Raw genomic sequence first — 26,587 nt, 5'->3', positions numbered from 1 at the left:
AGATGAGACTGCTGGTGCTCTGTTGGGACTTTCTTCTGGTAGCCTTCCTCATCGTCCTGCTCCTCTTCCTCCTGCTGTTCTTCAGCCTGGGCCTCATATCTGTCAGGGTCTTGGTCTCCTTGCTGCTCCTCATCTGGGACCAACTGCTGTCTTCAGATTACGGTACAGTAGGCAGCACACAGCGACAGAGTCTCCCCACCCATGGACAAGTGCTGCAGGGCACCCTGCACTGATGGAGAAGACCAATGGAATTCTCCACAATGCTTCCGGTATTTGTATCACTGTCTGTACTCAGCTGTTGTGGTGAAGAGCACGTTGGTGTGAGGAGCATGGCAAGTAGAGGGTTGATCTTATCTCCCAGAATCCATCCATCTGTGGAAAATGTGCAACAACACGGTCTCCACGGACCCAAAGGAATCGTGTGCTCTTCCTGGAAACATGGAATTCACCATCAGAAGAATCTTCTGAGGAAAAGGTCTGGGTTATTACTGGGACCCCTTATAGGCGCAAGAGGGCAGTTGAACTCATGGGAAGCCAGGAATGTTGTCAAACTTGTCAAATGACCATAATGCCAATTGGTCATCATTGAAATCAAAGCACTGCACACGATGCTGGTGCATCTGCTCTGATGCAGCATTGAGCAGCAGGCTGGGAGATACAGCAGAGATCTTCTGCAGTCACTGAAAAGATCCTATAGTGAGCAAGAGGAGAATCAATTTGACCTTGACCTCTACAGGGAGAGCAGTCCTGGTGCAAGAGCAATGGCAGAATGCCTTCCTGCAGAATATCACACATCTCAGTGACGACAGCCTTGGAAAGCCTGAAGTTATTGTTCATCAGGATGGTCTCGGTAGGATGTGGTGCTTCTCTGGGAGTAATCTCGTCGCTGATGGGATGTCCCAGCCTCCTGCCTTGAGGTCTCCATCCCACTGAGTGGCTGCTCATTTCATAGTCAGGATCCAGAAATGAACTGAGGAATGCAGCTGAGAGAAGCACTTCCTGTTGGTCCGAGTACCCTCTGTGGACTTTGGAAAGTGCTTGCATAAACTATAGTCAGTTCTGAAGCTGCCCAATCAGGTCTCCCGATGTCAGCAGAATGTCTTTTCAAATAGACACAAATGCAACCAAACAGCACAATGTAATTCTTTTTGTACTATGGCTGTTCAATGAGGGTCATGGGTTGCAACCTAGTGTCCCAGTTTTGTCAGTAACGAATAATATGTGTATTGCTCATCCAGTGATGTGGTGAGATGCCTGATAATCCCTTGGAAACATCAGCCAGCTAGGACGAATTGTGGACAGAGATATGCCTGTGTCAATTTCCATCTGCAATTTCTCCGGGAAATGATCACGAGCACAATCTAACCAAGGACAAGTCATAGTTATGCTCAGTTTGTGCATAAAAGTGGCCACTGATGGATTCAATTTCCAGGCCATTATTTAGGAATTATCTTATTGCAGCTTGTGGGAACTTGCAATAAGCAAATTGGCTCCAGGTTTCCTACTTTATCACAGTGTTGATGATAATGTGTGCTCCAAAGTTCTGAGTTTGCAAAAAGTTGGTATAAAAAGTCTGTCTTTAGAAAAAAAAACAATTTTAATCACCATTCTGATGAAAGATTATTGACCTGAAACATTAATTCCATTTCTCTTTCCATGGATGCTGCCAAATCTTCCAAATGTTTTCAGCATTTTCTGTTTTTATTTCACTTCTAAGGAGTAGCTTTCAATTAATGTAAGGTACCCACTGAAAGTATTGACACATATCCAGAGACCATCTATTCTAAAGCACAAAGAACCAACTATAGAAAGAAAAACTCTATGGTCACTGGGGAAAATAATTTTATTATTTGCAAATAATTTAGGAAAATCCAGTACTCTGATAAGCCATAGATTGCTTGAGATTGTCTCAGGGACCCACAGATTTTGAAACCTATGATGTTTGCTGACAGAAACTTGCAGAAATATGGAACAATATATGGGATATGAACAAAACATTCAGTGGTCCAAATGAAAGATATAAGAAGTCAATGAGGACAATGGAACTGAATATCAGGAAGGAGAATGATGGGTGGTCTATTTTCCAGACTTTAGTGACTTTGGTGGCTATGACCAAAGACAACCTCATAATCTTGCTTATTTCCACTTGATAGATATTTTTTCTAAGATGTCAATACATTGCATCCCACACTAACTTGATAGTGAAAAGAAAAGCCATAAAAATGCAAATTGTTAAATAGAACTACTCATCAGAGACTATTCTGGAATAGCACTGTAACCAGCATAGATGTGATGGGATGAATGGCCTCCTTCTGTGCCATAAGCCTCCAGGATGTTTTAGCTGAGAAATCCAAAACCAAAACTCACCAGCTGTGCAGAGCTGAAACCCCCAAAAGAGGATTTTCAAAATTGTATACTGGCATTAACCATCAACCGCTTCTAGGAGGTACATTTACTGTATAATGGAAACTGAATACACTGGTTCTGCTAATCAACTAGCTGATGGGTGTCTCCACTCTCAGTTTAATGAGTTGCAACTACCTGGACAATCACCTGCTATGTGTATTTAAAAGTCTTTGCAGTCTGTGGGGACAATGTGCAGAATAAGGAGATTTAACCCACTGATCCAGAGTGCTGTAAATCTATAACCAATTTTGCATTCATTACAGAAAGGAACTGAGCAGAATTTGAAATAGTGGTTGAATCTTGCTTCTTTTTAACCACCGTCCCTAATATTGATTAGAACGATTTCCCAACATCACTTAATCTTCCCAAATTATTTTTGATGTATTATTTAGTTTTATTTATTATGTGTCTTTAAAACTAAGGGGATATATATTTTGTCAGATAGTTTCTAGAACCCATCCACTTTAAAAAAGGATTATATGGAATGAAATAGTAATATTGTTTAATTTTTGTCCTGCAATGTGAAATATTGCCAATCTGCACCACATTCAAATGCATATTTATTATTTTTTGTTGTAGTTATAAAGAGCACTTCAGCTCTTCTCTATGCACATTATGTTCCCTTATCCCCTAAACAAAATATGATTATGATATGGGATCTTATGTGCCTTCATTTTTCCTTAACTTTTATTCAATTATATGAATAGTTTGAATTTTCTATATATTATTATTGCCTCCTGGAACATTCAGCATGACTACCAAGCTCATAACCACACCCCCCCCCCCACTCCCCCTCCCCCCCACCGGCTTGAAAAATCTCTGCATCTTTCACTGATGTCTTGTTACTATTCTCTTTTGGCTTTCACCATTTGTTTTACAGTCTTTCCTGTCCTCCATCTTTTAACAAATCTTCCCTATTTTTTCTTCCCTTCTTTATCTCTTTCCCATCACGGCACACTCCAGACTATTTTCCATGCCTCTATATTTGCTTCAATCTGCTACACATTGATCATTGACCTGAAACACTGAACTCAATTTCTCTCTCCACAAATGCTTCCTGACCTGCTGAAAATCTCCAGCAATATCTTTCTACTTTACTCTTGGACAACATATTTGCCTATGGAGTACTTTGTGCTGTATTCATTAAAGCTGCTCTGCAAGTGCCTCTTTTTTCTTCTTCCTTTTTTCTCTCCTTTTATGTTTCATTCATTCTTTCTCATATATTACTTAATTGATCTTTTATTTATTGAATAGTAAATGACAGTGGAAAACAAATGTACCACCAGTTCTCAAAAATAAGGCAAATATAGCCTGACCTCATCTAAGAAATTGACTTTAAAGGAAATTCATCTCTGTCTGCTTCAATCCAATGAACACAAAGCAAGTCTTGAGATTAAATATTTTTTTGAGTTAGGCTCATGACTAAGTCAAATTCATTAAATTATTTAATGGCTGTGAAGTAGTGTTGCTGCCTTAAAATGTTCCTACTTTGCACACTGCTTGATAATTCATTTGGCACATTTTGCCACGTGACTCAAGGATTTCTGAGTGGTGCCATCGACACCTTTGAGTTTATAACCTTATTTATATTCTTGACTGATGAGGTGTTACAGCTTCACACACACTTTTGACATTCAGATCCATTAAGGCTAGAGAGTCTAGAAATAGGAGGTCAAGCCATTTAGAAGTGAATGGCATTCCCTTGCCTGGTGGGTTGTAAAGTTTTAGAACTCCTTACTCTGGTGGGCTGTAGGTGATGAATTATTACGGTTATTCAAGAATGAGAGCAATAGATTTTTGAACACTATAGGAATCCATGAAGGTCCTAGCAGAGGGAAATGATATGTTGATCTAATATTTTATTTCTAAAGGCCGGAGATAGACAAATGATACAGGAGAAATGAGGACCGAATGGGATGTGGGCTCCAGACGTAGGATCATTCATGATTTTATATTATGGCAGGACAGGTACAAGTAGCCACATGACCTACTCTATCTTCTATTTATTATGTTCTTATGTCTTATGCCCTTAATACAGGACCAGATTTGATTTTATAATTTGTGCCATTTTAACCTGAGCTTTTTTAAGTCCTTCCCCACTACATTGCATTCATCAGGTGAACACATATGATTACATTCAAGTCACAGAAGAAGGATATGCAGATCGCTTGAGAGAGGGAGAGAACTAGTGGAGGTCCTTCTAAGATTTTCCAACTAACAACCACATAGGAAGAGGTACCTAAGCTCAGTATCATTTTTCTATCTCGAGCCTTTAGAAATGAGATGATGGCAACCTCCTGATTAAGTGGCAACAGAATTAAATATCAGAATAGCAGACACAATAGTGGCATTTAAAAGGCATTTAGGCAGGCACATAAACATGCAGGGAATGGAGGATATGGAACGTGTGCAGGCAGATAGGTTTAGAACATAGAACATAGAACAATTACAGCACAATTCAGGCCCTTCGGCCCACAAAGCTGTGCTGAACATGTCCCTACCCTAGAAATTACTAGGCTTACCCATAGCCCTCTATTTTACTCAGCTCCATATACCGATCTAACAGTCTCTTGAAAGACCCCATCGTATCAGCCTCCACCACCATTTCCGGCAGCCCATTCCACGCACTCACCACTCTGAGTAAAAAAACTTACCCCTGACATCTCTTCTATATCTACTCCCCAGCACCTTAAACCTATGTCCTCTTGTGGCCACCAATTCAGCCCTGGGGAAAAGCCTCTGACTATCTACCCTATCAATACCTCTCATCATCTAAGAGATTAATTAGTTTAACTTGGCATCATGTCGGCATAGACATTGTGGGCCAAAGGGCCTGTTCCTGTGCTGTACTGTCCTATGCTCTGTCCCACATGGAATACAAAGCCTGATGGTGCTGAGTTGCTTTTAACAAAATATGAAACATAATCATCCACATGATGATAAATTACAACATACATAACTTGCCAGGACTAACGTGTATCATTTCTCTCAGCCACGACCTTCAGGAATGGAGGAAACTTGTGGATAATAAATCATTAGACCTAATTATTTCCAAGGGTGCAACATCACAAAGCAGAAACATGCACCTTCTTCACTTTTTGCTCTTAGTGTGGCAAGTTACTCTGTTCTTTTTCACCTGTTGACTCATCTTCTACAAGTGAGCAAGAGCAGATGGTGGTGGCAGGGACAGCAGTGGAGAGTCTGCTTTTGAGAGTAAGGGCCCCTCTAGCATCTGCTTGACTGGACAACGATGCTTTACCCAGAGGTCTCAAAGGAAAAGCAAAGACATTGACCAGCAGCAGCAGACAGCAAACAATAGGTTGCATTGTGCTTGATTCAGTCTGATGCCTAGACTCACCTCTCACACTACAGCCTGCACTCTCACCACACCAAAACTAGCCAGGGGTCCAAATATATATCGGGTCAGTCATCCTGGACCTCAGAACCCCAATAGCTTTTGACTGGAAGGAAGTTTGAGGGTGGTGGCATGTACCTATCAACACTATCAAGGCTTTGTAAGCAATTTTTAAAGTCTCTAATATAAAAATTACTCTTTAAAATTGATTAAACTATTAAAATTATGAATTAAAAACATAAAACCATGAAAATGCATTAAAATATTATTAAATAGTTAAAAACACCAAAATAAAGCAAAATAGGTTAAAAATGTAAATAACTGAACTTGCTGTTCTCTTCCCAACATCTAGAATTACAGCCGGACTGCTCTCATCAGGAGGTACTTACCTGTGAGTTCTATTGTTTCTGCTGCTAGTGGTGGCAAAGTCAAGTCCAAGGCAATAAAGGCCTTGTGTGATTAAGAACCCCTTCCATCATCATGAGACCCCATCAGTATAGAAAATACAGAGAACAAATTCTTTAATTTATTGAAAATTTTCCTTGTTTTCATGAGCCCACTCCATTGCTGTGGTAGTCTTGCCTGGCTTTCAATGGCTGGTTTCAGGCCAACTAAGAAAGCCATTGTTAGATTTAAAACCTTTTTGAAATATTCCTCCAATCGAGTTATTAGGATGGGTTGACAAATAACCGGGCTCATAGTGGGGCTTGGAACTGCTCTCCCAACACCTTCACATCATAAAATATTTTGTTTCATTTCCCATAGCTGCCTGACCTGCTGAGTGCTTCCTGTTTTGGTTTTGGATCTCCAGTATCTGGAGTTTTTTTCTTCAATTACTACTACTACTACTACTTCACATTATTACTTGATCTGGCCCTCAACCACATCCATAAACTGCACAGTCTCCCACATTAAAATTCCCCATTGTATTTCAGGAATGAGAAGAAGGAGCACAGTCTTGCGTTAACTTTTGGTGAGACTCATTCGATCAAGTGAAATGTTAGCCCTTGCACAATAAAGTTTGAAACCCAATGTTGCAACATTACATACCAAAAGCACTGCATCTCTTTTTTTAAATCTTATTTGAAATTACATCTTTAACTTGTTTAACAAAGAGAAAGAAAATGCCAGGTATTTGATTAACTAGAAAATGGAAAAATATTATTTTGAGAAGTAATAAACAGGGTATTGGTACCATACAGTATCTGGTAGACTGCTGGTTAGGTTATGGGTGCCACTAATCATATTCTTGCTGCAGCTGTAACAGTTTAGAAGGTGGTAGTATGAATGGGTGGTTGCATATTGTCCATCTCTACTGTCTCCTCCTTAAATGAAAGCTGCTAGAAATTCACACAAGACTCCAGAAAAGAGAATAGAATTCCCACGTTAAAGATGGGAATGGCATTGTGTTGAGTGTATTCAGGAACAATACAATGATTGACCAACTTTAGGCTTAACAAGGCTTGAATTTAAAATATAAGTCACATGTACACAAATATACTCAGACAATAACAGTAAAACTTTGCACTTTTGTCATTGCTGTGATGAAAGTTACAAGGGAAATTTAAGCCATGAATAAAATGAAATTCCAAGCCATGTGTCAATATGTTCTAATGTTGAAATAGTCTAACTGTCCCAACCATATGACAATGCAATTTATAACAACAGCTTGCATTAATACACCCTTGGATACATATTTCAAGACTCTTTGTGGAGGTGAGGGGAAAACATTCCCTAAAAGGATGATAATTATTAATGTTATGTCTTTCAAAACATGGGGGAAAGTTATTGAAAACCTTACTTTAGTGACTTCAGGCCTGGGTGTCTCAAGCAGCCAAATCTACAATAACATAGCATACAGCTGATGTCATGAAAAGGGCATCTACTTCAGCTGGAGTAGATTTGCTCGGTTAAAGGAAATGACAAATGCAACACAACCAGAATTATCGAATCTCCAGAAAGGTAAAAAAAAAGTTTTATTTATTTAGAAGCCCCTATGACCCCAGAACATTGCAATATGCTTCACAACCAATGAAATAGCCACAATAAGATCTCAGTTAATAATAACCAGGTCATCTATTCATTAGGATTAAATATCAGCCAGTGTTACGGACTCAGTGAAAGTCCCTTTAAGATAGAGAGTGTGTGTGTATGTGTGTGTGGGGCGTGCTTACGTCAATAGAAGATAAAGGACGTAATGACGTTGTTGAAGAAGAAGAAGAAGAAGAGAGAGAGAGAAGGGAGAGAGACACCAGCCTGCTTGTTTTCTCTATCGATGGATGAGAAACAATAACTGTGTTTGCCACTGAAATCCATGTATGGAAGTTGGAAGTAATCCGGTGGAGTTCACTTTGTTGCTGACCTGTAGAAGGAAACAGGTATTTGTATGTGGACGACCACGGTTCGGATGCTTTTCGGGGTGAGGAAGTCACTACCGAGTAAACACTGAAGTGTCGTTTGGGTTCCATCGTGGAACATTTGGATTTCGTATGTACTCTCTCTATGTTTTCTACATCTACATCTTATCTTCAGACAATGGTGGTTGTTGAAGAAGCCCTTGCTCACGTTTCCCCTTATGGCTTGCGGAACTGAACTTTAAGAACCATTCCGGAACTGGGAGTTTTGGACTTTGTCACACACACACACGAAGAGTTTAGTTTTGGGGTTAACGTTCGAGGTTTAACATTTTTGAATTCTAACATACTAACATTTTTACTTTTATTTTACGTATTACCATAAGTAGTCATTAATAAAATAGTTTTTAACGCTGAATCATGCTCAGTGTGTTTCTTTTGTTGCTGGTTTGTGACACCAGGATAAGGCCAAGAGCTCCTCTGTGCTTGCAACAAAATATTGAAAGGCAAGACCAATTTCAGCTTAACGTTTCATCCAAAAAACATACCTACAACTGTTCACCATTTATTCACCACTGTAATGAAGAGTCATCTAGATTAAATACTTAAGTCCCTGGAGAAGGAGTTGAATCCACAAACATCTGATTCAGAAATAAGTGTACTCCTGACTAAGTCAGAACGGACACCCAAGTAACCATTCTCGAAGTGAATATTGGACTTAACGGAGTTGATTCTGGACCATTGTAATGGATTAGTGTAGCTGTTCTGAGTGAATCTGTCCATATCCTCTGACTATGCAAGGCACAGTATGATACAGTAAATGTTCTATTGGTTTCTGTGTATGGAATTAAACTTTTTAGTTAGAAAACCATAGAAAACTACAGCACAGAAAACAGGCCATTTGGCCCTTCTAGTCTGTGCCGAAACATTTCTTCAATATAATCACCATGGTCGATAAGCCAGGTACTTTCTGCATCATGTTACTTAAAAAAATTATGTTCAACAGAGTTAACCATTCTCCTCCCCTTTCAATCACATGGAAATGAGCATCAAATTAATTGTGATTCTATGTATTTTAGAGGTAGGAATTCAATTTTCTATCTTCAGCCTGGACAGCTTCTACCCCACTGTGATAAGACTATTGAACAGTTCCCTTATACAATGAGATGGACTATGACCTATGACCTATGACCTCATGACCTCACGATCTACCTTGTTGTGACCTTGCACCTTATTGCACTGCACTTTCTCTGTAGCTGTGACACTTTACTCTGTACTGTTTTTTTTTACCTGTACTACATCAATGCACTCTGTACTAACTTGATGTAACTGCACTGTGTAATGAATTGACCTGTAAGGTCGGTTTGTAAGGCAAGTTTTTCACTGTACCTCGGTACAAGTGACAATAATAAACCAATACCAATACATATTTACATAGGAAAGCAACTGACTGATATTTGAATTTCAAACAGAAAGTTGTATAGGTGTTGCAAAAGAGCAAGATAGAAAAACTAAAATAAGTAATACCAAGGTCCAGTTATTTGTCACAACCACCAAAGAAACTTGAGAAAACCCTTCAACTTACCCTGTCAAAGAGCATTCAATGATGAAAGCAAGTTTGATTTATAGAAATTCATGCAGCCACAACATTCTCATTCTTCTGTAGAACCATACAGGTTAAAGAGACACAGAAGTGCCAGGCTTGACATGAGGAAGAAACTTACCAACTTTTAACAGCCCAGATTGCTAGTTTTCACCAGTTGGATAAAAGTAACTTTGACCCCTTATACCTGTATGCATGTTCCTCTGACTAAGTCTCTCTGTTGCTGCATCTATCTGACCTGACTCCCTTTCCTTAGTTTGAAACCCTCATACCACACATCTCAATATTTTTTTTATTTACAACGTGGTAACAGGCCCTTCCGGCCCAACAAGTCCACACCACCCATTTTAAACCCAAATTAACCTACCCGTACGTCTTTGGAATGTGGGAGGAAACCGGAGCACCCGGAGGAAACCCACGCAGACATGGGAGAACGTACAAGCTCCTTACAGACAGCGATGGGTTCATGTTTCTTCTCATTTATATTGATCTCTCATGCTCCTGAACTTGCAATGCATCCCCTTTAAAGCTCACCCACCCTTCCTGGAGAATGGAGCCCATTTGTTGCCATGTACCTTAGAATGACTGGGAAAGTCAGGTGTACGGTGATGGTTTCCATTTGGCACGCCCCTACAGCAGTAAATTTTCGAAGTTTCCAAGGGGAGAAACCTCCAGCAAAACTTAACCCTCACCCCCCTTTTTTTACCTACCAAAAGACAATGGGTGAACTTGTGCCAAGATCTTCCTATTCAGCCATAGCAACTTTAGCAGAAAATCAGCAGAGTTCACAAAAAAAATGACATTTCTATATGCTGAAGTTATATTGAATGAGCAAAAGGATCTTCGATAGAGCTGTATTAATATAATTACTTTTTTAACATGGAATACACAGCTAAACAACTTATATCACACAGAACAACCACTGTATGGTTTAGAGCCTACTGTTTACATGGTTTAGAGCTGAAGCCAGCAATTTTGCCTTTGAGTGCTAATGTAAAATAAAATTAATCAGCAGCTCCCCTGGTTTTTAATATACAAATGCACAGAGTTAAAATGATCCACCCACCCCATCTTCTCCAAGTAGTTCATCATTTTTAAAAATAAATGCTTTATTGCTCAGAAAAAATCTCAAAGCCTAAGGAAAAAATTTGAAACATTTCAATCTTACCTCCTTGTTCATCCAACATAACCAAAGTCCTGATTCCAGCATCCTTACTCTATTCACCAAATAATCGGAACAAGAAGGAGGAAAGGAGAGAAAATCAGTTAGAAAACCAGGTAAAAAAAAGAGTTTCAGGAGAATGCCACAAAAAAAAATTAGAGGAAATCAAGGACAGAGTTTTCAGTTCAAGCACAGAAATCGCTGAAGCACTACAGTCAAACCACATGTAATGTTACTTCATTGTTATATAACAGCAGTTATGAGAAATTTGTGACATTATGACTTCATAACTATGTTACCAAACTCACAGAGATAAACAAAAAAAATAACAGGTGCCATCACAACAGGAGTTATTGCTGGCTATGTATGACATACTATCCATCTATTATTGGGATTAACCTTACCGTTACTATGATGATACTGATATTGAATGATGAAGCAAGGAAAAACTAAACATTTTGAAATGCATGGGTGTTGTGCTGTTATATACGAATGGTGATATTGCAAATACATTACTTTTTGTGTTTATGTGATTCAAAATGAAAAGCTATGAGTGGATTTTCAAAAACTACTTGCTAATATTTTACACATGATTGAAATAACAATAGATTCAATTCATTAATGACCATTTTCCCAAGGTTAGAGCTCCAAATTTTGCATCATGGTCTAGCAAGCTTTAAGCATGACATCGGCACCTCATACACTTTATTAGTTTAGGTAACTTCTACTTAAACAAAATACTTACTTGATTCTTTAAGGAGCCTTACACAGGTTGCAGAATCCTGAGTGTGAAATTCAAATATAAATCCGCAATGTATCGGTTGGCAATGCCCAGCCTTGAGATGCCTAGTCTTTTACCTTTAAAGGGACCACTGGAGGGTTCTCATACAGGTTCTGCCTGCCCCAGTAAAAATTAATCCATCAGTCCTGATGCAAGGTTTCCGACATGAAACGTCGATAATTTCTCTTGTGTCTCCATTTATTCAGTCTAATCGATGGCAAGTTTGACTTGTCAGCTGTGCTCCTGCATCCCTCCCCAGACAGACTTGACAACCTGCTGCCAGTTCAGTTTAGGATCCAGATCGCAAAAACATAGAAACGTAGGAAATAGGATCAGGAGTAGACCATTTGGCCCTTCGAGCCTGGTCTGCCATTCAGCCTGATCATGGCTGATCATCTAAATTCATCACCCTGTTCCTGCTTTCCCTCCAAATCCTTTAAGCCCCATGGACAAGATTGAACTCCTTGAACAGGTTTAAATATTTGGCTTCAGCTGCTTTCTGTGGTGGAGAATTCCATAGGTTCACTAGTCTCTGGGAGAAGAAAATTTCTCCTCATTTCGGTCCTACATGGTTTATCCCTTGGACTGTGGTCCTGGATTCTCCTGTCATCCGGAACATCCTTCCTGCATCAATCCTGTGAGAATTTTGTAGGTTTCTATGAGCTCCTTGCTCATTCTTCCAGACTCCAGGAAATGTAGGCGCAATCTCTCTCCACACATCAGCCCTGCCATCCCAGGAATCAGTCTGGTGAAATTTTGCTGCACTCTTTTCATTGTAAGAGCAACCATCCTCAGGTAAGGAGACCAAAACTGCCCAGAGTACTCAAGGTGTGGTCTCACCAAAATCCTATACAATTGCAGCTGGACATCCCTGTTCTATAGGTGAATCTTCTTGTTATAAAGGCCAACATACCATTTGTCTTCTTAACTGCAAATGGTACATTGGCATTCATAGCAAGAAGAGTTAGTTATAAGAACATAGCATAGCAAGAAGACATTAGTACATCTTCCTTGTTATTACCCCAGGGAATGCACAAATACACCCACACAGGAGTTAACAAAATTAGCCTTTCTCATGCATTTAGAGTCTGATATCCATTTAAAAGTTAAATCCATGCTGGACTCAAGAAGCATCCAACTGAAAATGATCCCTAAACCACCTTACAATTCAAAATACATGTATAGCAGCAGCTAATATTTCATTAAGTAATTTGTTCCAGAATCATTAAATGTAATTTCCTCCTATCAGAAATGACTATGCTAGCATATTGAAAAGGCTATCCAATTCATTCCTTATCTCTAGCCTTTCTCCATGATGCTGTAATTCCACTCCTTCCCCCCAACCACCCCCCCCCCACCCATCAGGTAGTTGTCCATTTCCTTTTCAAAATTTATAGGCTCAGAAATTCCTGAGGCAGCATAGGCAATGGGTGGATTACTTCTTGTAACTGCTAGAGTATAGCAGAAGCCTCTGTGAGGAGTCTTACATGGAAGCATTGTGGTCTTGCTGACTTTGAAAGTTCCAGACAAGTTCCCATCCTTTGCTCTCCAGTATTACTGCTCTTTTGTTTCTCTAGTATTACCTCTTCCTTTGTTTCTCTAATATTACTGCTTCCTTTGTTTCTCTAGTATTACTGCTTTCTTTGCTTCTCTAGTATTAATGCTCCTTTGCTTTTCCAGACATCTGTGTTGCACAGAAGTTGGGAATTTCCTCACTGTTACGAAGGTAAGTCCTGGTATTTCTAATGAGAATTGCTTTCATTTGGCAGAACTTTGTCATTATTGCATCTGCTTCCAGTGCCCTTTCAGGCAGTGCATTCCAGATCATGATAAAAGGCCCAGTTAAAAATAACTTTCCTCATACTGTCTCTTTTTTCATCAATTCGTTCAAACCTGTGTCCTCTGGTTAACCATTCCTCCAACTCTGGAAACACTTTCACATCATATTACTCCATAAAACCTTTCATGATTTTGAGCATACTATTCCAAGGCTCTTTTGAATTGAAGGTATGTAACATTATTGATTGGTGTCAACTTTTGGCATTGATATTTAAAACTACATTACAGTAAGCAGTGGCTTAGGTCATTTAATAGTTTGCATTAAAATAAAACTGACAGCACTAGAGATTAATTCAAGTTGCATGAGCTGATTCAGAGAGCACATGTTGCTTCTGAACAAATTAAGATTAACAGCACAGAATCAACTGGTACATATTAAAATTAACATATGCTCAGGATTTTACAAATTTAAGCCTAGAATCTGAATCCATCTTCACATGCAAATTGTGCATTAAAGCAGTTTTATCCAGCGGAGATCATGCTAGTGATTATTTCTGGATGAAATAATGCCCATGGAAAAACTGGCCCAGGCGCTTCCTCACACAATTCACCTTAGCATGGCTGAGGTTTTCCTGGCATCAATTGCACACGGAACATGTCCTCCATTGCTGGTATAAATTGTAGCTTTTGGGTGCAACCTAAGACCTTTGCTGATCACTCACAGAAAAACAAAGTGCATAATCACACAGAAATCAGCAATGAGACAGCAGTAAACAGTTCTGTGCTATGACATCGATGTCATGCACACAGCATCCATCAGTTTTGAATAGATAATGGAAATAACATCATTTTTTCTCCCATCACTGTTCACAACTGTTCTGTACAACTCATATTTGAAATGTGTTACAATCACTGGCCCCTTTATTAGTCCACACCTCACAGTAGCCTGGTGCCACTCACAACACAGGACGCAATTGGACAGACCTTTGTTCTACAGGAAGGTGTCAAATACACAGGAGATTTCCATAGCCCACCTTTCCTGCAGTTTCCTAATCACTATGGCAGTCTTTTCCGCGGCTATTCTCCAGCTGCCATGGGGGGAGTTCCTTTACAGTCTGATGTGATATCAGGGCCACAATGACATGGAAATCGCAAGCACTTCATGCAGCTCCTAACAGGAACAGCATAGGTCCTGTTTTATCACATGATTCTGTGTACAGACTGCCTTAGTACCGCTAGTAACAAATTTTTGTCCAATTCCATGAACGTTTGTGGGATATCTGAATGAGTGTTGGTGATATACATTTATTCCACCAAATGAGGGTAAACATCTATTTTCTAGGCACCTGTTTATTATCTACTCTCATTTGGATTTTTGCTTTAAAAACAGGTTTGAGTGTTTTGTATTTTTATTAAAACTTCCAGCACAAAGTATTGGAAATATCCTGCTGCTCGGAACTCTCAGAAGTGCACCGGCAGCCATTCTTACAATATGTCTGCTAATTCTGCATACAGTTTAAAAAATGGACTTTTACGGATGAGATTGATGATTAGTTTTAAATGTAAAAGCTTCTCCGTAACTTGCTCCTTAATAATTGGTCATTAACTTGCAGCCAAAGGTTTTCCTTTCCAAATCTGTTCAATGCCAACTATTCATGGCGCAGAAATTACCCTTCTCACTTCAGTGTAAGAACTTGCACACTTATGAACATCAAAATCTGTTGGCCACAACGTAACCTTATTCACTTAATTGGTCAAGATCCTTTTGAATTCAATCAATTTGTCTTAATCCCATCTTCAAGCCACTTAACTCAGTGTCACATTTTATCTGATAATATTATTAACTAGTAAGTACCTCCTACATATTATTCATGAACAGTAGAACAGAAGCTTGAAAAGCTTTAATAGACTCATCTAGAGCTGTTTCATTTTCACCATCTTTTCTGTTTTTTTAATTACTTTCCGCTCCTTCTTTCATTTTCAACCAATTTCCATCCTGTTCCCCTCTGCTGAAGGCATTGTCTTGTTCCTGGTCAAAGTACATAAATGCCATGGCCAAGAAATCTCAGTGCCTCTACTTCCTCAAGAGGCTAAAGAAATTCGGTTTGTCCCCTTTGACACTCACCAACTTTTATCAATGCACCATTGAAAGTATCCTATCTGGATGCATCACAGCTTGGTATGGCTACTGCTCTGCTCAGGACCACAGGAAACTGCAGAGAGTTGTGGACACAGCCCAGCGCATCACGGACACCAGCCTCCCCTCCTTGGACTCTGTCTTTACCTCTCATTGCCTTGGTGTAGCAGCCAGCATAATCAAAGACCCCACCCACCCAGGTCATTCTCTCTTCTCTCCTCTTCCATCAGGCAGAAGATACAGAGGCCTAAGGGCACGTACCACCAGACTTAAAGACAGCTTCTACCCCACTGCAATAAGACTATTGAATGGTTCCTTTATACGATGAGATGGACTCTGACCTCACAATCTACCTTGTTGTGACCTAGTACCTTATTGCACTGCACTTTCTCTGTAGCTGTGACACTTTACTCTGTACTGTTATTGTTTTTACTTCTACTACATCAATGCACTCTGTACTAACTCAATGTAACTGAGCTATGTAATGAATTGACCTGTACGATTGGTATTCAAGACAAGTTTTTCACTGTACCTCAGTACAAGTGACAATAATAAACCAAATACCAAATACCAGTGATGAAGTCAGGGAGCCAGATACCTTGGCAACTAACATCTAAAAGCCTTCTGACTTTCGCATTTCAATAAGAAGGCACAGGGATCAGGGATGAGATGACCAGCTAGAGGATGACAGCCAGCAGTCTCCTCAGAACCATCAGCCATGGCTGAGCTCATTATCTTTGACTAAACATCTAATATTCAACTCTGAGAGCCCAATCACTCAAACATCATGGCAGGGCCTACGGATACTCAGTCACTTCCAAGTTAGGTATCATCTTGACTTTGAAATGTGTGGTAATTTTCTTGTCACTGGGTCAAACTACTGGAACTCCCATCTAATCATATTTTAAGAGAACTTTCTCCACAAGATTTGCAAAAACTGTAGCTCACCATATCCTTCTCAAAGACTTATAAGAAAGGATGGCAAATGCAGATCTGCCCATGACAAATATTCATCTTTCTCTGACTCTAAAACACATGCTGTCTGTTCTACATTTCACCTTCAGACAGTGAACCCATTGCCTCTTATCTTGTCATCTTGCTCATCAAAATTATTGATTCAGGTATACTTCCTGGATTCCATTAAGATATGATAAACCTTCTGTGACATTTCTTCATAGGAGAAGGTTCAGAAGGTACTCTATTTCATTCAAAATATTTAATAGGATATAAAAGGAAAATCTGAAACAATAGTATGTCACTTTCATTCCTCACAGCTCTTTAATCTGGATCCAATTGATTTTGGAAATATAATCCAGCATTTTATTTGCTATGTTTAATGCCTCCTCATGCTGATTAAATGTGGTGAGATCACTGGGTCCCCTTCAATATCCCCTTGAGAAACTCTGGCCCATCCATGGATAGAGGTGCCCTATATGTTTACTCCTGAGCTTTCATTTGTCCTAAGGAAACCTATTGCCACTCATGAGTTAATCTCCAAACTCTGTCAGCTTTTCTTTATATTGGGCTGATATTGTCCTTCAAGCCCATGGGATGAAATCCAACCGCAACTGTTTCCACATCCCACCTCCTGTCACCACCCACAAGATTTCCATTCCCTCACCAGCTTACGACTTTATCCACATTACATCATTCTGTGTCTGCCATCTTCACTGCCATCCTATCACAGTCATAAATCATTGAAATGCTGGTTTGCCATCAATAAGTGACAGAAATGTAAATTTTCTGTCTGACAGCTGGCATTTTAGCATGCAAACAGTTGAGGTTCCTGACAACCCGTGAAGTTGTTTCACACCTTTCAAGTAATTGTGTGGTTCTTCATCAATTCTCTTCAAGGTACACTCTTCCATCAAACAGACTTTGCCCGTCTCATGTGTTTGAAAATAACAACTAATCCCTAAACATTTAAAACACCTTCTCGATTCCCAAACCACCAAAGTAAGCCATCAGCTGACTTTGTCCTACTTTTAATTCTCTGGTTATTCCTGACATGAGGAGCAAATTACCAAGAAGAGGATTTACACAATGATTCCTTTTGTATATACATTATTTTAAGAATGTATTGAAATTGGTGACTGATTCTAACATAATGAGACACAGGGTATGAAATTCAAGGCCTTTGCCACACTGAGCAAGAAATTGGATCATGATCTAGAAGTACTGGATCCTGGTCTATAATGCCTTTATACTTGGAGACCTTATATGTGGATACATTGGAATTTACTGCATTGTTATCTTCATTGGGACCTAGCTCAATGTTGCAGGTTGGTACACTGACTAAGAAAAGACTTCCTAGTCTCCTGAAAAGTGGAGATGGAGCCCTAAAGACTTGGGTTTTACTAAACAGCACAAACTCCTTTCGGAAAAGGAAGGTTGTATTTGACTATCTGACATCTGGAACAAGAAAGACCAAGAGGTGCCCTTAGTTGAAAAGAAAACGAGAGACGTACAGTTTCATGGCACTTTTCACCCTATACCAGATCACTTAACATCTTTTGAAATGAAGTCATTGTTATAAAGCAGGAACTGTGACAGCCAATTTGCACACCACAAGCTCCCACAAACAGTAGTGTTACAATGAACAAATAATTTGTTTTAGTACTGTAGATTGAGGTGTAGATATTGCCAGGATGGTAAGGACATCACCATTGTTCTCTTTCAAAATAGTGCTACACCATCTTTTACAATGACTTGTGAGAGCACATCAGGACTCTGTACTAACTCAATGTATCTGCACTGTGTAATGAATTGATCTGTACAGACGATATGCAAGATAAGTTTTTCACTGTACTTCGGTGCAAGTGACAAGAATATACCAATACCAATAATAACTCATTTGAAAGACTACAACTCTGACAGTGCAGCATTCCCTCAGTAGATACGAACAAATCCCATCCAGTGTAAGTGCCAGGACTGTGATTTGGGTTATTGGAAATGTTTAACCAGGGTGGTATACATCAAGTAGTTAACATCATAGACCATACAGGTAAGTAATTGATGAATATTATTTGAATTATAAATCTACAGACTTGTAAAATATTTTGCAATTTATTTTATCTTCTTTTCACCCACATTTAAATAATTTAGGGGAAGTTTGGATGGGTTCTGTAACAGCTATCCTCCCGTTGCCTAGTTTACTTCCTGCCAAGAAGTACACTTAGGCAATCCACTGCATCTGTACACAGATCCCTCCCACTATATGATATTTTTATTGTTAACTACATACAAAGCATAAATAATGATACTTCCAGTACAATGTTAAGATAATATTTTTCTGTTGTCTTAAATGTGATAGATAAATGCTCAAGAATTACTGCATTTTATTTATCTTAAGGAGGTCAGAACCTTCCCATAACCTATTTCATCGATTGGATTGCTCTTTGACATTGTTAGATTAAGCCAGATACAAATAATTTGCACAGAGAGTAGACTTTAAATAAAAAGAATGTGTCGCTATGATACTCTTACAGTCAGACTGACATCTAGGACACACAACTCTTTTGTTTAGATGTTTTAATATCTGAGTGTTTGCTTGCGATTATTTTAACAATTTGTTCCAGTTTTCTCATAAACATTACCAGTTTTATTTGAGTTTTTTGACAGAATAGGTGCAAACACAATCTACGGTAAGCATCTGAAACTGTTAACTGAAATTGGGGTTCTACCAAGGCAGAATCTGCTCATATTGCTCAGCTAGGACTCTGTGCTGTCCTGGATTTGGGTTGGCTACCTTCCAGGATTATCCTGGTGTCTTCAGGAATTAACGATAATCTGCAGGATACTGCTGCAAACAATACTAGAAAAAAAATCAGATGATCAAAAACAAATTAAGTTTTTTAAAATATTTCTTTGTACAGTGATTTAAAAAAATTATCAGATATGGTTAAAAAAAACTATAGCCAAATAAAGTCTCAACCAAATGTGCTTTCCAGCTTCTTGAAAAGGCATGATCCAATGAGGATGTGTAGTAGTAGGTGGCCAACAGTGGAAATGTGGAGGTCATATGATGACATCTCCACATGTTTGTCCAGAAATAGCAACCCTAAACTAAGTTTGACACTGTGCTAGATCTACACTCTATATAGTATCAAACTAAATCAGAGTAAGTCTGCAGACACACACTTTGCAACACTCCAGAATCAGGTTAAATCCTGACTCAGGAATCACATTGAAGTTGTTTCTAATCAATACCAATGTTGCTGTGCAGTTCCATTCTCAATCTCCCTAAATAAATTAATAGTTTATTTTGGGAGAATAATGATCCAGATATGGTTGATCAAATTCAAAGCATTTCAATGTAATAATTAAGTCTATTCCTGTGATAGAACTAGTATTTTGAGAACTGATGTAGAAAGAACCTCTTTTATTGGTACAGTATAGGGAATTTAAATCTGTCTAAAAGGCAGATGACAGTGCCAAGTTAATGATGCATCATTCAGCTGCTTACTGTACTATCATCATTTCTCATCCAAATATCTCAACTGAGGTTTTAGCTCAAGTGAGAGAAGCAGTTAATCTGAGCTTCCTGTTGTTGTGAATATTGAAACTTACAAAAAGTAACCCCTAATGAGCAGAAGAGTGATGTTCAAATTGTCTTCCTTTCCCTGATCAGTATCAAAACATTTACAGACTTAAGCAAAAATGTTGCCGGAGGACTATCAGATTCATAAGGCTAAATTCCTCAGAATTCTACAGGCTGGGATCCCAGGACTATTGCCCCTTTTGTGGAGTTTCTGAAGTCAGCCGTAAGATACTTCATTTGCAAGACAGTTATAACACAGGGGCTTCTGAGCCACCACTGCTGTGTGGGTCCCAAATGAGGCTCAATAGTGGGAACACTGAGTTTAGGGAATCCTGACACACTTCTTTCCTTGTTGTAGTCCAGGTATGTGCCATGTCAGCTGTACTCACTACCACTGGGCATTTGTGGCCCTCAAAAATGTGCTTTCATTAATGTCATTACTCCTGGGTTGTGGGCCCCTGCCATTCCCACTCCTCCTCCTTTTAAATTCTGCCACACTTACAGCATGACATGCATGGGAAAAGAGCACAAGAGGAGGCCACATTCAAGCTTAATAGGGCACAGTTGTGGCAGAACAGGGCAGCAACCTCCAGATTTCTACCTTTGTGTGGACTCTGGAAGCTCCAGCCCAACTAATTCCATGGCAATGAATCAGCACCGTCAACCTCACTATGAGCCCTGATGTAAAATCTAAAATACTGTTTGTTCTGCTTTAAAACTGCATGTTTGTAAGCTTGAGCAATACAAGTTATAACTTCCTCATCACTCGTGCATCCCTTCCCCCTCTACATTGACCAAGGCATTATGATCATATGGAGGATTTGAGCTGAAACAAAATCTTCATTATCCCAGAGAGGAGACTGTTTGCTCCCTGTAATTCTTTTTATCCAGACCTCATAGAAAGTGGGCTGAATTTAATCTGGTTTCACAAATCCCTCACACAACATTCAGCGTAGCTCCTGTGGTTATATATAATCAAGAGGAGGTTCATCAAGATTTGGTGAGGTTTTGATCCTTTGTCTCGCTGGGTATTTGTAATCAAGCTGCAGACATTTGAATCAGCCCACTAATCTGGCATGCTTTATTAAGCGTGTGAGGATTTTAAGGTACAATATTTCACTACCTTCAAGTGAAACAGATGGTATTCTTAGGAATTGGGGAAATGAATGTCTCTTGAGTAAAGTTAGCCTGATTCATTCTTTTCTTTACCTTGGAGGAAAGGAAAATGTGTTGAATTCTGTAGGACTTTCTCAGAAAAAAAAACAACTGTGTAAATCAGTAAAGTTCCACACAATCTGCAGTAAATTAGAACCCTGAAAGCTGCTGCCTGCAATCGTCTGCAATAATAGAAGAGAACGTTTCACCTCCCCCATCATAAGCAGCAAACTCACCAGAGACTTAGTTTCAATAACACGTTTAGCATTGGCTAATACTCCAGGATGTGTTTTAAGGGTGAGTTGGACACTGAGATGTAGGGAATTGGTGATGAGATGATGTTTTGAAAGCTGGGAGGAAGGCAGAACAGTCTCCTATCTATATTTATGTTGGAATGCTACATGAAATATATAAATAATACTCATTGTCCGGATTCGGAAGATGTACCCTCTTTAACAGAGTTAATCATAGAACCTGCAAGTAAAAAGTTGGGTGTGTGTTTGTGTGGGGTGTGGATGGTGGGAGGAGATAGACAAGTTGTCTCAATGTACTTGGTTCAACCACCTGGCCAAGTGTTGGTCCACTTTGAATGCTTATGTTCATTGGTATGTTTGCTGGATTGTTTTATGGGGACGGTACTCTTGGCTTGGCTGACAGAGGTGAAAGCCACCAGTTCCACTTCCAGGCTTCCAGCAAATCTGTTCTCAAAACGATATTTTGTTGGCATTCTTGCACGTGGCATTTGGATTGGGAATGCTATCATTTAGTTCTTGTGAGCTTTCTACTTATGCATGTGTGCTGTGATTTACATTAGTTCCATTTATTTTTCAGAATTTTTGATCAAGGTATTTGAATACTACAATTATGGTGATTTGTTCAAGTATCATTCCCTGTTATTCTGTTTAATAAGGAGTAACAGAGGAAAATGACAGAAGTAATTTCATTTGCCCACAGCCCTTCTTATCCTTATAACCATGTCAACATACATTAGTGTGACTTCTGGGAATCCTGCCTTTGTGGGCTTCACTTCACCGTGGAGAATGCGATGGAATTTGTGCCATCAGCTAAAATCTGGGCTATTTTTCATCATGTGGTAGAACATTTGCATGAGCACACCAATGTAGAATGTTTGAATAATATGGATGATCTTTCCAGTCTAAGTTACCACATCCTTGAATTCCTATGTCTCATATTCAGTCTAAGTTCCCACAGGAGACAGCAGCGACATCAGGTATTCCGTAGTGAACACCTCACTAATGTACTGTTCACAGAGAAAATAACCCTCATTGCTTTCCACATAGAAAACCAGCCCCGAGTTAAGTGGGACCAGCTTTGCAAGATCCCCAATATTTGCATTACTGCTTCAGTGCTTTGCCCACCAGGACCAACACAGAATGCAATGACCTTCCTGAACTGCGAAAGATGCAGATGTTGAATAGTCAGCAGAGTAGGATCACACAGAAAATATTTGCTTCTCCAGTAACAGTACCAACATGTTCATTTTAAAGCAACTTTTACTTCCTTTTTAGGTTGCCTCAAAACTACCGGTGAGTTCACTGCTTATGATGGGAGAGATGCTTTGAAGTGTGGTTACTATTATAATGTTGGATATCAACTGAAACTTTACACAGCAAGGTCTTATAAACAGAAACACAATAATGATCAAACAATCTGCTTTATTAATATTGATTGAGGGATGAATGTTGGCCTGGGCACACAGACAACTTCCCTACTCTTCAATATAGTGCAATGTTCACCGATGTTCACCTGAGGGAGCAGATAGCGATTTGGTTTAACATCAAATATGGATCCTCTGGCAGTGTAGCACCCCTTTAGTGGGGTACAGATTGTTACGGGTTAAAGTCTCTGGATGGCAACATGAACCCACAACCTTCTGTCTCGGGTGCAAGGGTACCACCAACTGAACCACAGCTCACACTTCTGTGAGAAGAATATGAAAATGTCAGAAATGTTTATTTTCAGCACTGAATGTCTATGTCACTTTTCTTCCATCATGTAAAGTAGCCATAGCTTATTGTCAGAAATAGTTTTTCTGGCCCTAGTTGGCAGATATTTTTATTTTATTCATCATATTATTTTCCTTTAAGAATTTTACTGTAATATTGGAACACAGCTGGCAGATCTATTTTCAGAGCTTCCTCAGAGCTAGTGATGAACTTAATTGAAGTGATTCTATGTCATTGCAGACTTGCACCGACTGGCTCTCCTTAAGAATAAAATGTAGAGACAGCACTGATCATTATTTCCTCTAGGTCATCTCACATTGCACATCACTGCTAATGATAAGGCACGTAAGGCTCTGCCTTAACAGCTATTTAGCTCCATTCTAAGGATCTGCACTACACTGCATAAATTAATTGTCCAAAACTATATTTACTTTCAGACTGCTCAAAAAGGAACAGCTGGCTTGCAATTGCACAAATTAATTTAATTACTTGAGACTGGCTGCGATTCTAAAAATACACACACTTATCCTAACCAACAAAAATCACTGCTAGATCTACCAGATTCAAGAACACTTATTAATTATAAATGTTTGTAACATTTCATTTAAAGAATGGAATAGAACATACCCAGACATAACCATAGGCAGATTTTTGCTCTAAAAGTACAGAGCTTATCCTCATTCACAGTATGTGTTTGTATTATAATGTCATTCCGAGTTATTCTTGCAAGCTCAGTTGCAATAGTAGCCATCATTGAACCTGCATACTCAGACCCTTAGCTGAGACAATTGTTCTATCAGTCACAGTTGGCTTCTCCTTCAATAGGAAGGTGCATCATATCAATTGACTGTCTAAGCTTCATATGAAACTTGCCTATCTGACCCATAACTGAGGCTATCGATAGTAAGAGTGTTTAGAGTGTCTTGGGAAAAATTATACTGTAAGTGCATGCTGTATTCTAGCCACTTCACTGGATATCGACCGTGTGTCAAGCTGCTCAACTTTCCTCTTGACTTCTTACTGTGTGGTGTAAGGATGGAAAAGAAAACTGACAGAACATTATCCTCAACATTTGAAAGAGTAAATAAAAGATCAGGTGTTTTATCATTGCATGTGTTCTTTCATATCTTACTGTTATTCAGCTACTCACTCAGGTCTTAAGAGTAATCTGGGACACAAACATGTCATCGTACAATTTCATTTTTATCCCTTCACAGGATGTAGGAGTTATTGGCTGTTGTTGGTTTAAAATTCCCCTTCCTCAACTTTGTTATTCTTTTATAAATGTTGTCAAAAATAAGCTGCCAGCTCATCCACATGCATGTCAGCTCATAAATTTAGAACTTACAAACTTATTTTGCATTTCTTTAAGCTTTGATAGGGATCAAATGAGTGCTAGAATATTGCTTGCTGAGTAGCAGTCAGATCTTTATCCCCAATTTTCTATCCTTTTCTACATCTCCCTAGTTGGGGTGAGATCCCATGAACCATCAGCTAAAGTTTCAAGCGAAACAAAGGACTGCAGTTGCTGGAATCTAGGTTACTGAGAAAACCTAAGGTTTCAAGTAGGCGTTGTTCATGCAGGCACTCAAATAGTGAGTGATATCTAGAAACAACATTTATCACAGTGGAGTTCAGGCACTGTCCCGTACTTTTCCTGGACAATTATAACAAATTCTTTCTATTTTATCAGATGTCATACCATGGGAGCATAAGAACCAGAGGAAGCTTTTCAGCCCCTTGAGTTTGTTTTGCAGTCTAATGAAATCATAGCTGATCTGTATACTAACCCCATTTACTGTGTTATCTCCACATCCCTTAATTCATCTGGCTAGCAATAAACGTCTTATCATCTCAGATTTAAGATAATTAATTGGGCAAGCAACTACTACTTTTTGTGGTGTGAAGAAGTGTTCCATAACTTCCCTCCCAAACATCCTGACTCTGATTCTAAGTTCTTCCTCGTCCTATACTCACTCCTAACAGAAAACATCCTATCAGTTCCTTTCAAAATCCTAGTAACCTCAACTCAGGCACTCTCTGTCTCAATCTTCCATATCCAAAGCACATAATCATTAATATAATCTCTATTCATAACCTAATTCTTGGCATTTTGATAATTTTCTTGTTGAGTCTGGCTACTCTCCTTCCAAGGTCATTATATCCTTCCTATGATACTGAATCCTCAAAGCGCATAGAAATCGTCACTTGTACAATTGTGGAAAACACACATTTGCAACAAAAATTGTAAAATCAGTTGGCAAAGTTACAAGCATTTAATTATTACTGATATACAGGAATCTTTCAGATGATCATCTCAAGACTCCTGATGGGCTCAAGTCCCATTGAAGTGTCTGAGCTGCTTTGTTCCATTGCATCCTTACTGCTGGTTAGTTAGTCAAACATGAACACAGATGGACTGAATCTGATTCACCCATATGCTCTTTCCAGCAAAGATCATGGAAGGCTGTCAGGATCAGGAGTCCTGACTAATCTATTCTTCCTTAACGATGGCACTGAGACTAACTGTACAAGACCTTCTGCTGCTTCCAATGTACTCAGCACAGATCAGGAATTGAATTTGGATCATTCTGGTCTGTGTGACCATGGGCTACACCGAAAGATCCTTGAACAGTGAATGCTGTTGTTCAGTATTGGAGGTCTCTCATTAGATATTATGGTCTTGATGTGATTTTATCAATATGTAAATATTAAAACATAGTTATAATATAAAAGTTAACCTGAGTCTGCAACTGGAGCATTGTCCAGGTGCAGCAAATACCAGTAAATGAGATAAGTTGCAGTACATGTCTGTGGAGGACTATTGACTAATTTTCCATCAATTTAGATCTGATCTTCTGGCATTTGCTGTCATCAAGCAATTTTGTAACCCTACAGGCAGAGCCAGGAGCACCTCCTCTAGATCACAGTAAAAATGAATTGAATTTCAACTTTCAACTCCTTTCTACATGATAGAGAATCAAAAATAAATTAGTATCATCATCCATTTCTCAAAACTCTGGGGTAGATTTGCTGAAACAGATAACGATGTTTAAATGATGCATGTCTTTATTAATCCACTAATGTTCCAGCAACCTGTCATGAAGAAGAGATACCCATAAATTCCAAATGGCCATAAGCTGCAGATCAATTTATGTTGCTATGCCATTATTTTTGCATAAATGGGAGAAGTCTGTGATTTAGATGGCATTGCTCTATTTCTGCTTTAATTGCCCATTAAACTAGCCATAGAGAGTAAATCTCGTAATTAACAATGTCCAAACAACATTATAATTGTTAGTAACTCTTAATAAATCTCTCAAAACTATGATTTCAGATTCTCAATCT

The 26,587-nt window shown here is 39.0% G+C and overlaps 1 protein-coding gene across 6 annotated transcripts in view; it reads right to left on the bottom strand.

Moving 5' to 3' along the window:
• The window catches only part of snap25a (synaptosome associated protein 25a), a 115,644-nt gene that overhangs the window by 13,811 nt on the left and 75,246 nt on the right, over positions 1-26,587 (bottom strand). For all 6 annotated transcript variants that reach the window (XM_052012859.1, XM_052012860.1, XM_052012863.1 and 3 more), the window contains one exon: positions 10,887-10,935. In XM_052012859.1, the coding sequence (XP_051868819.1) occupies positions 10,887-10,935 (49 nt within the window). The remainder of the gene's footprint in view (positions 1-10,886; positions 10,936-26,587) is intronic.

This window comes from Pristis pectinata, chromosome 3 (genome assembly GCF_009764475.1).
Source record: "Pristis pectinata isolate sPriPec2 chromosome 3, sPriPec2.1.pri, whole genome shotgun sequence".
NCBI lineage: Eukaryota > Metazoa > Chordata > Chondrichthyes > Rhinopristiformes > Pristidae > Pristis > Pristis pectinata.
The sequence above is the reverse complement of the archived record's forward strand: the minus strand, read 5'-3'. Positions and strand labels throughout refer to the sequence as shown.